The sequence below is a fragment of the Crocodylus porosus genome, unplaced genomic scaffold (genome assembly GCF_001723895.1).
Source record: "Crocodylus porosus isolate Cpor-Errol unplaced genomic scaffold, CroPor_comp1, whole genome shotgun sequence".
Lineage (NCBI taxonomy): Eukaryota > Metazoa > Chordata > Crocodylia > Crocodylidae > Crocodylus > Crocodylus porosus.
In genome coordinates this window covers 91,233,857-91,245,567 of record NW_017728943.1, presented here as the reverse complement: position 1 = coordinate 91,245,567, position 11,711 = coordinate 91,233,857, and the positions used below count along the sequence as shown (strand labels likewise).

Genomic DNA, 11,711 nt, shown 5'->3' with positions numbered 1-11,711 from the left:
TAAGATATGGAACAAACTATTAAATGCATTTAAAAATGCAAGGTATTATACCTAATAGAAACTAAAAAGAATTGCACGTGGCCCAAAAGACACTATGATAGAACATATGCTTTAATTACAAGGTATAGAAAGGAAACACGGGTAAGTATATCATTCCTTATCGCTAAGAACTTTAAATTCAAGAAAACTCCAATTTTAATCCTAGCGAGAATGGGCTATAAAGAATTCTCAGGTGAAGGCATGTGTGAGAAAAGTTCTAAGAAAATAAACAAAATCTCAGTAAGATCCAACTCCACTATTGATTCAATGAAAGAATATTAAAGTTAAGATTCTTAAGAAAGACTGATATGGGAGGATGATTCTTCTTCACTGAAGTCCTTTCAAGGACAGCGGTGCCAAAAATCACAACACATCTAAGCAATGAAAGAGGAAAGGGGAAAGTAAAGGTCAATAGGTGCAACTAGTGAGCACTAAGTATGCTAGGACTAGAAAAATACTGGAAGATAATTCAATTTCACTAAAAGCAATGGCAAGTAGAAGAGGTTATGTACTTAAAAACTAGGAAACCATCAGGAAGTGTCTAAATATAAATGGGAAAACACTAACAACAAAACAAACTTTTAAAAAAAAATAACTCAACTGCGAAAAACACAGCCAAAGTTGAGAGATGGGCTCCTGAATCCAATGAGCAGAAAGGAAAAACAGGATCTGCTGGGCAGGATCACAGGATCCTAGGTTCTTGCAGTGCAGCTTTGTGTACATATTATTGTGGGTATCTGTGAACAGAGACTTAATGATGGACAAGTCTTTAGTAATAAGACAAATACTTCTACAGGAAATGCTAATTTAAACTTATGGTGGATGGATTCACAGGAATGTTAAAGATAAAATATAAAAAGGAGAAAAAAAACCTCCTTTACTCGTGTTGGAGAAAAAGTAGCTTTGGGCTTCCCTCTAACCACATGGCTAACCAGATTCAGATGCCTATCACATATGCTTGACTATGAAACAATCATATAGTCTTAGAACAGGAGCAGCAGCTGTCACCTTTATATTTTTTTAGGAATAGGTATATGTGAGCTACAAAAGAACGGAAAAAGAAAAAACATCCTTGTCTGATTCTATGAAGCAGATGTATGAAAAAAAGTTAATTTATACATACACATGACTGCATTTCTCAGTTTTAAATGAGGTTGGTTTCAGGTAAATTTATTGTCTAATCACTCATTATTAAATTCATTTCCCACTTCTCATCTACCAAGCTGAAAATGATGCTGAAATCAGTGCTGACTGTTTATGGTTTTTAAGTGTCCTTGAAACAGTGTTCTGTTGCCAACTGACATCATAAGCCAGATCCTACTGCACCTATCAGGCATCTGTGTGTGATCCTATTCCTGCCTGAGTCCTTTAAGAACAATTAACAGAAAAAGTGGGTAGGTCCCTTCTCCATTTTTTGTGACTTTCTCTTTGAAGAAAGAGAAGAGTAACAGTTGTTAGGGAGTTTAGCAGGGTGGAAGAGGTTCACATTTAGACACTGTATAGACACTTGGAGACTCTGTCTGCAAAGACAGTAAAATCATACAACCAGAAAATGATTAACTATGTGTTGTGCATTTAAAAGCTAGAAAAGGGACACAAAAGCAAAGCTAGCGCAATTTCTTTAAGGAACAAAATTAAAAGCAACTTTTGGTTATAATTACTATGTAACATTTAGGATGACTAATTTAAGTATAAAAGTGCACATTGCTCACATGCTAATTATTACCTGCTCAAATAAACATGATTTGAAAAAAACTAGTCCATTCAGAACAATAATTTCATTTGACTGTGGTGTAATACATCACTAGTTTGTCCTCCAAACCCCAAAACACTGCCAGCACCAGGAGCGAGCAAGCAAGCCTTGCATCTGAGATGCTGATTCATGACGATAGTTGTGCAGATATGAAGTAAGCATGCTATTAGAAAGAAACAGTGGTGCATACTCACTTCATCTCTGCTCCAGGTTCTCCTCCGTGTAATTGTTGGAGGATCAAGTGCTTCTGTTAGCTGAGGCCTAGAATCATTAGACCGACCATTTCCTTCTGGTGGTTTGGCATGCACTAGTGGAGGAATTTTTCTGAAGTTTAGACTTTCATCAAATACACGATCAACCAACTGAGACAGGGGAAGAAAAAGATTCATTTAGTGAAACAGATGCATTTTATGAAACCTAATGGATACATATAAGTTAAGTCTAATTCTTCTCCTGCTGAAGTAGTTTGCAGTAAGATAGCTACATAAACTTTGTTTTTATCATAAATGTGTTAAAATACATATTTATTAATACAGGGAGAATTTTGGAAAATAGCATTTTTTCAATACCAGTAATATACATATATTGATATAAATTTGACTGCTCCACTGAGAAGATTTTTCCTAAATATAGGTGACATGAGAAGATCCTAAAAAGTTAAAATTAAATTGCCACTTAAGTCAGCAATCTACACATTTTACTTTCACATTTAATGCCAGATTTCCAAAAAACTAATTGAAAGAAACTTTTTAAACTCAGTGAATAGTCTTTTTTTGGTTAAAAACACTGTTATGGAGAATCCTATGCCTACTTAAATGAAATACTGCCACCTATGGTATTCTCTAATATATGTGCAATTTGTTAACTTAAATAGAAAGGTAACTGGAAATATATTTATCAAATAAAATGTAAGTTAATATGATCTAACTGGATCTAAGAAAAATGCATATTTATGTAGATGATGTTTGGTAGTGAATGCAAGAGACAATTACTAATCTACATGGGCTTAGCCAATTACGCGCCATTCAGAACATCCACACGTTATTTGCCATAGTTTATAATATTTCTCACACAAAATGAGTCTCATACTGAACACAGTCTATTAATAAGTTAACCAAATTTTACAGAAATTAAAATGATTAAATTTATTTTGAATGAAATACAACAAGAAAAAAACAAAAATAAAGCAAACATGTAAATGAAATAATGTGAATGATTATATGGTGGAAATTAAGTAATTTTTAATGTCTTCTTAAATGTATGTAAAAAAGCTAAGACCTGTGATTGTGAATAGAACAAGTTAGTTAATACAATTTAATACACAGAACAACAAAGGAAGTCAAAGAACAGAAAGATTAAAGAGCAGCACAAGGCAAACTTCATACAAGTTAGTTCTTTATAATATTAGGGAAGAAGAGCTAATGTTAGTGTTAATTGATGCTACTAGAGGTGCACTGAAACATTAGTCCGATACTGGATCAGCATCGATATAAAGAAAATCTTCTGTATTGGAAAATCGGTCCAATTAGGGTGATAAGTTCTCTGATAAATGCACTTGCATGTGTGCAGCCGCAGCACAGCATGTAGGCAGTGTGGAGCACAGCCTGGCAGTGTGGTGTGCTGCATGCAGCTGGTATCTGGTATAGTGGAAGAGGGGAAGGGGGGAAAGAAAGGGGTAAGGGGCATGAGGGGGGAAGATCAAGACTTCTGTGATGAGGGATGGTGTGGGGTTGGGGTTGGAGCTGCCCAACCAGGGCCAGGGCGAGACAGGTGTGGGTCATTGGGGGGCGTGGGAAGGCAGGGTACAGCTCCTGCCGATGCGAGTCATTAGTCTGGTGCTCATCTGGCAGCTCCCTCTGCTGTTCCCACTGCTCATCCAGGAGGGCATGGGGGAGGGGAGGGGCATGTGCCCCTGGATCTGCACGGGACGGGGTTGGCTGGGGCTGGGCTCTTCCCAGCTGGTCGGATCTGGGGGTACACGCCCCCCTCCATGCCCACCTGGATGAGTGGCGGGAGCTGCCAGATGAGCCGTGTGCAGCGGAGGGGCCTGCCCCCGCCCCAGCCCCAGCCTGAAGCTGCAGCCTGCCCTATGGCGCGCAGATGCGGGGGTCACATGCCTCCCCTCCCCAGACAAGCCACTTGAAGCTCTGTCCCATGCCCTTCCCTGCCCTGGCAGAGTCAGTGCCTACCCCTGACCCAGCCCCATTCCCTCCCTCACAGCAGAGGCCTTGATCTGCCCACCTCCCCCACCCCACCAGACTTACCAGCTGGACAGCTGCGTATCGGCAATTGGATCAGTATCAGCTGATATACCTCCTTAAAAATCGACTATTGGTATCGGCCCCGAAAATCTCTATCAGTGCACCCCTAGATGCTACATGAGAATTTAAGTGCTAACACAAGGAAATTTCTATGTCATTCATGAATAAACGGCCTTTACTAGCTACAATAACTACGTACATTGCCATGTATGTATTTTTATTTTACTTATAGCACGCATTTGCATATAAACACTAATGGGGTAAAAGTGCTTAGATACTATTCATGGTATCTAAGGCCATGTACAGGTAAAGAACAAATAAACATCAAGTTTTGTGTTTTGTAATAAAGAGACAAACAGTAAGAATGCTCTGGATGACCATTTTGATGATCTGTGTTCATTGACTGATTTGCGTTCCCTGTTTGTAAAAAGGTAAAGGGATTTCAAAATTAAAACAGAATACAGAGAATTCATGCAAACAGGTTGGGTGGGAATAACTAAAAAAGCTGTGCAAAAGGCTAAAAGGAAAAGAAATAAAGAAAAGAAAGAACCTTATGCATTTCTCCATGAAGATCTCCTACCTCTTCTCTAGTGTCTATGGCAGAGCCAGGGGTGGTGGCGGCAGTGCTTACTGTGGTACTGGGGGCAGTGCCTGATGAAGTCACTGAATCTATCTCTCCTGCTACATCGTTGATTTCCCGGGCGATGAGAGCCAAATCTTGGCTGATCCTAGTAATAATTTTAAAGACAACATTACATTCTCCCAACAAAAATATCATTAACAGCAGCGTCCAACCTGTGGCGTCTGAGGATGGTTGTGCTAAGAAAGACAGGTATTTGCTTATGAGTTGAAAATATTCACTGTGCTGTACAACTGAAGGAGGAATTTTCCCAAAATCCTCTTCAGGGCTTTACCTGAAGTCTTACTAGAACAGCTTTGCTATGTGAAGCAGAGAGCTCTGAGCAGCTATTCCCCTTTTCTGTCATTACTACTCTATTATCAGCTTACCTGCTATATCATGAAAAACTGGGTTAGAGTTTGACTGGTTCTGCTCGAGTCTAAGGGAGCTCCAAGAAAACGACTGCTCCCCTCTCCCCCCCACAGTTAACCCATGATAACCCTATAAAAATGGGAGAATAGAGAAGATGAGAACCAGACACTAGTTAGGACTCTGTTATTCTTTGCCTCATACAGCACCCTTTTATGACAGTTTTTGAACAGTTCTCTCTGCCAGAAATACCAAGAGCCAGAGTTCAAAATACTTCAGACATTCCCTTTTATTTTACTTGTTGCTAAGAGGATGGCACAGCTCAGCTAACATTGGTTCTGTGACCACTGAAGATTGAAGAAACCCCAGCAGAGGCTTGTGAGTGGCCTCTGCTCACTGTGCGGTGCCATCAGTCATGAAGTGAGTAGAACAGGGCTGTAAATCTACTCCTAAAAACTGACAGTAGCTCACTGATTTTTGCTAAAGTATGTTTGAGCCTCAGGCCAAAAAGATTGGACACTACTGACTGCATCAGAGTTCAGGATTGAAAACAGCAGCTAAAATAAATCAGCACACATATTTAGAGATTTTTTTGCATCATACCCCAACATTTTAACACTAGATTACAGAGTTTGTCACAGACAAGCATGTTGACATGAACTAATGTAATTTTGAATGAACAAATATACAGTTAAAACAATGTAAGACAACATGTTAAAAAAATACCCTCCATCACTTGAAATGACATTTTTAGTTGATAAATGAAAGAAACTACAAAGTGAACATTTAATTCTGAAATGTAAATTTAATTTTTTACATGTAAATATATTTTAGCCACAAATTTTTCACTTCTTAAAATAGTAAATGTTTTCTCTTATCTTACTCATCAGGTTTCAATTCTGGGACAAACTTGATTTTGTTTTCCAGTTTGTAGTTCATATGTTTATTTGTGTATGTATTGCTAACTTGTTAGGTTTTGAAATATCATGCTGAATGACAAAGAAATTAAGCAATTAATAATTTCTTCACTGTATAAAATTACACCGTTCTTTTAAATGAGAGGTATTAAAATGTTCAGCTCATCAAATGATAGTATTATTGAGATATTTATATGTGCCTTGTAAATAATTAATAGATCAAAAGAAAATAAAACAACTGCTCTTCAGCCATCTCTCCAGGTCACAAATACTACCTATATCATCACTAAAAACAGAATTATTTTATGGAGGTCCCACTTTTCCAGAGATATTCAAAATTTCAACAAACTGTCTAAATAACAAGTGAACTTCTGTGAGTCAGCCCATTACACTGTATGATTTCAGAAGCTCATGGAAAAATGACAGCAAGTTAATCCTACAGGATTCACTGTGGTGATAGATAATTCTAAAAGAAATGGCAACCATTTGCAGTTAACAAGGTCAAACACTGGTCATGTGGACAGCATTTCAAATTAGTTTCACTAAACGTTAATTATGGCTGAACAGTAAAGGTTCATTTCCTTGCAGGGAGCTCTTTCACCAATGAAACTAGGGAGAAAAAGGTCAAAGCTGGAGATTGTGCATCCAGAGAAGGATAAAGCAGAAATATACTCTGCAACATATTTTTGTTTGCTCAGTTAAGTAAGCTTATTATATACAGGCATAAAATATATTCCTCACTTTGTCACCTGATTTGGTACTGTAAAGTCTTACCATAGTACGAAGTTTTTTCATAACATGTAACGTTGCCTAGATCAGGGGCTGGGTGTGTTTAACACCTTTTCCCTTGATGATGCAACAATGTTAGCAAAGCCCTGTTACAGATACTGCTATGTTGACAAATTTCTGGTGGTTTACCCAATGCAGGGAAGTGGTCTGCAATATGTGGCATATGCATAATCTCCACTATGAAACACTTCCAGCAGTTATGCCAGCATAGGTATAGTTGCTCTGCAATGTAGGCAAGCTACAACTAGTAGTTCTTGCAGGCTTGTATTACCACTTAAAGTAACAACTATTTGGCTCATTATCTAAGAAAAAATATGGGGAAAAAAATCTCAGTAAATTTCTCAGTCTAGTAGTTAGATCACTACATGTACAAGTATTTGATGCGGCTTTCTGAGCAGAGTGTTCATAAGTTCACAAGCCAAAGGTTAAAGGCTTCCAGGGCGTGAGTAATGTCATCCTGTCAAAACTGTGAATACTTCCGTGCTATTTTCCCCACGGAAAAAATGATATAATCGATTTTTGAATGTAGAACATAATATAGTAAAAGCACATAAGAATCCACAAACAACAGAACAAAGCCTGTAATTCTCAAATCAAAAGATATTTTTCATTACTGTAGCCCTAATGCCAAGTTAGTTCTTAATTTTTATTTCTTTACGGGCTTCTCAAAAGTGCTCAGATTAAGTATTCTTTTTATCTGCAGAGAAAAATTTAGAACACTAAAATAAGCCATAATGCCAAACTTTTTTTTTTTTTTTTAACCATCTCCCCCTCCTTTCCAGAATGCTTTCCTAAAATGGGATGGTGCTCATCTGCTCAACTTCATGAGCAAGGCTACTAAACCCTTCTGTTGTCACTATGTTGTGGAGAAGGAGAATGGAGAAATATAAAGGTCCTGCACTATGTCATCACTTTGTCATAAAGAGGGCAAAGCAGACATATTATCCTTACACAGAGGTATGAAAAACACTAAAATAGTAACTGCCTGTACAAACCCATCACAATAGTGCCTACTGATGTTGAAAGACTTCAGTTTAGTGTAATGTTCTGTGTTGCCTCAACTAAACCAATTATTTTTGCAAAGTGCTTTGAAATATTCAGATGAAAGCTGATCTCACATATTATAATACTGAAAAGAACTGCACTCATCTGTCCTAAATATTAAAATGAAATGGAGCAGAATAACGTAACAACTACTTTAAATACTAAATTTCAACAGAGCAGTTGTGAAACCCTCATTCTAAGTAAAATTCCTCAAACTGTTTTTCTCAACTGTAACGACCTTGAACGATCTAACATTCTTCAGGACTGGTCAATTCCCTTCTTTCATCTGATAACTTCTAATACTATAAATCAGACCTAGTTCTTTCTATATTTGACATCCTAGTTCACGCAAGTAAAGAATACCAGTTTTTAACAAAGTGTTAACTGTGAGCATACAGAAACATACTACTCAAAAAGAGAAAGTGTTCTGTTTTTTAAACATTGCTTTCAATTTTTAACTAAACTGCTTATTTATAACAGTTGCAAACTGTTTCACCACAGATTTGTGTGAAAGGGGCAAAATATGGCAACCCTTTCAAAAGATTAATTTACTTATGAAGCAACGATAATTTGGATAAAATTAGATGCTGCTGCCAAGCCATCTGCTTTCACACTATAATTGTACATTTAGCTGCTTTATTAGATACTTATGTTTGCAGCTTCCTAAACAGAACACTTGCTCAATGAAAGAACAATAGAATTTAATGAGATCAGGCACAAACAGGCAGCAGTCCATCCATGATCCATTTTCTCATTATCTCCTGCAAAGACCTTTCTGTGAACACAGTTACTTGAAATTTGTATTAGGGAGGTATGAATTCGTAGAGGTTTCCCTTGATTTATGCAGGTTTGATTAATGCAAATTCGCTCTTATGTGATGACCCCTTTTATACCTGAAATTTGTTATATACGAGGTATATGTGATCAGCATAGTTATGTGACTGGCATAGGCATGCTCCCTGCTCACCCAAGCAGGTAAATCTGTGAGTTTGTAAGGGGAGGGGAAAGTTCCATGGGGCTGGGGCCCCACTCACTGCACCCCTGCTCTGGGAGAGGCCGATGCTAGTAGCTTGCAGCCACTGGGCTGTGCCATGCCCCGAACGCCCTGGGGCCAGCGGCTGCTGCAGGCTGGGGCTGGTGGTGGCACCAAGCTCCTCCCAGTGCTCAGGGTGGGCTATAACAATGGGAGGGGGGCTGCTGCCACCCCAAAATTTGCTGTAGCTCTCCACAACCTGCTCTCCCAGCACTGTTTACAAGCACCAGGAAGTGCCTGGTGCCATTGCCAGCCCCAGCCTGCAGTGGCTGCTGACCCCTGCCTACTCTCATTCCACTGCAGGCTCCTGCCTGCTCCTGCTTCAGCCCTGGGAGTGGCAGACACTGCGTGCTTGCAGTCGCTGGACTGCACAGCGCCAGGGTGTTCAGGGCATGGTGCAGCCCCATGGTTGCAGGCAGCTGGTGTCGGCCGCTGCCCAGGGCTGCCGCAGTAAAGGCTGCAGTGAGTAGGGAGAAATGGAGCAGTGGGGTGAGTTGGGAGAAGTTGGGAGAAGTGGGGTGAGTGGGTCTGCCGCCCACCACAAGTGCCAGGAAGAACCTGGTGCCAACCCTGCTGTAGCCCCAGAAGCGGCAGACATTGCTTGCTTGCAGCCAATGGGCTGCACTGCACTCCTCTCCTCACCCCTTCCCTTCCCTAGCCCCACTCCCTCCCTGCCATGGGAACACATCCCTATTTCATTGTAAACTGGGTTCGCTTTATGCACATTTGATTTATGCGCTGTTCCCTGGGGACACATCTACTGCATAAATCAAGGGAAACTTGTATGCAGAAAAAACAAGAAAGGAAGAAAAAAAGGACCATGTATGCAGTCAAGAAAACTCCGCAAAATTACTGGATTACCCAATTCTACCAGGGATATTTTTATGTTATCAAATCTACAATACTACAAATTGTTCTACAATAATGGTCTGTCAGCATTTCAACATTTCACCTATAAAAACTGACACTATTTAAGTAGTTTTCCTTGTGGACATAAACAGAAACAAAAGCAAAGTCTTGGTTCCCATAATACATGAAGGCCTACTGAAAGAGACAGCCTCACCTACCAATATGTGTGAAGTTAAGTTCCACAGCTTCATATATATTAGCAGGGGTGCAATATGGCCCAAATTACAGTACAATTCTGTAACAGGTAGATCTTATAGCACAGTCTACTACTAAAAGTGCCTGACTCGACACCCTATAACAGGGGTTGGCAACCTACAGCCCACAGGCCTAAAGGCTAGAGACAGAAGTTATGCATAAACTGGCTTAAGTCATCAGAAACTCATTTAAACCCGTAACAGGACAGAAGTTCAGTATACATAAACCAGTTTCAAAATGGTGGTTGAATGTAATATCTCAGATTTAACTGACTTGGGTCAAACCGATTTATGAAACTTCTGTTCCAGACCCCTTTCCTGGTTCCAGTTAAATCACAGTCCCTCAGTATCCCAGCATGCTTTCCAGCCCTGGGCTGGGTTGGGCTGTGCTGTCTGCTCCAGAAGAGAAGGGGAGGAGGGGAAAGAGGCAGGGACTGCCCCCCAACATGCAAACCCCGGCTGGAGTCTGGGGCCAGGGAGGGAGATTAAACCCACCTTCCCCCTGAATATAGAGCTGCCCTGCTGCTAAATTTACTGAAACATACTGCTGGCTGCGACTGTGGACTATATATCCCAGAGGCACTTGGAAGCAGAAAGAGGAAGTGATGAGCAACCCTGGAGAGTTCTGCTGCTCTGAGTCTAGACTGCAAATCCCAGAGACTTCAGGGGCAGCAGAGAGAGGAAGTGAACACACAGCCCATGCTGGCTACACGCCAGAGAGGTGTGCTTTAACACCCAACTTCTGCAGGCATGTGGCTGCATTTCCTGAATCAAAAGTAAATGTATGTCCCGTTGTTTCTCAGATTAATCTCTGCAGCTCAGAGTAACCTGCAAAGACGGGATCAGTTCAGTCTCGGACTTTTCAACTGTCTGTACCTAGCCAAAGAGACTGGATAGGTTCCACAGCAGTACCAACTAGCCCAAGCAGCAAAGGAGATGTCTTCAGGATCCTACTACCTGCCATGTTCATTTATGCTCACTGATACAGCAGAGAAGGCATTCCCTGGATCCTAGTATCTGCCTTTTTCTGTTTACTCCGTTTGTATCATTTACTGTGCGATATAGCTCATGGTAGATGCTGGGTTGCAAGCAGTCACCTTTACTGGCAAAAGGTTTCCAACCTCAGTTGAGATTCTGTAAGATTCTGTCTTTAATTACTTATATTTTTGCCAAACAAACCACTCAGGATAGACATCTGCCTCAGGCTGACCCTTAAGGCAAAATAGCTCAGTTATTTTTAACTAAGAGGGTAGAGAAAAAGTACATTATATTATTCAGGTTAAGCTGTGAGTAACCTCTTGGAAAAGTGAAACATATGCTTTGAAGTAGGGACCTGAAATTTGGCAAGGGGGAAAGCCTTTGTGTTGAGGATGTATGTTTTCCCATTCTATGAAAATTTACTCAAAGCTTCTAAAAAATACTTCATATATGCTCAGCTGAAACTGATTAGAGTTTGGTATTTAAAGTACCTGGAGACTGTACAACTGTAATAGGCATGCTGCAGTCCAGGACTGACGAGGACTTTCTTTGCAAATATAGTTTTGGTCTTCTGTGGGCTAAGGTGGGAGTAGGAGCTGGAACTGAAAGCTTTCCTCTCTTGTACTGCCAGTGTCCACCCAAGAAAACTAATGCAAATCAAGGAGGAAGATGTCAATGGACAGGAAGTCTGTAGCTCCTGTATGCTTATCTCTGGGTCCCTAAGAGCCCCAGTATCCAGCACTCCTCCACTCTCCCTCTCCTCCTCTGAAGGGGAGGGAAAGCAACGGCTTCTGGATGGCTTGTTC

General features: G+C 40.3%; 1 protein-coding gene across 10 annotated transcripts in view; it reads right to left on the bottom strand.

Moving 5' to 3' along the window:
* Nucleotides 1-11,711, bottom strand: part of CEP170 (centrosomal protein 170) — a 153,148-nt gene that overhangs the window by 18,706 nt on the left and 122,731 nt on the right. For 7 of the 10 annotated variants that reach the window (XM_019549783.1, XM_019549782.1, XM_019549788.1 and 4 more), the window contains 2 exons: nucleotides 4,604-4,781; nucleotides 1,987-2,154 (listed from right to left, as the gene is read on the bottom strand). In XM_019549783.1, coding sequence (XP_019405328.1) covers nucleotides 1,987-2,154; nucleotides 4,604-4,781 — 346 coding nt within the window. The remainder of the gene's footprint in view (nucleotides 1-1,986; nucleotides 2,155-4,603; nucleotides 4,782-11,711) is intronic. The other 3 variants (XM_019549784.1, XM_019549786.1, XM_019549787.1) reach the window with 2 other exon arrangements.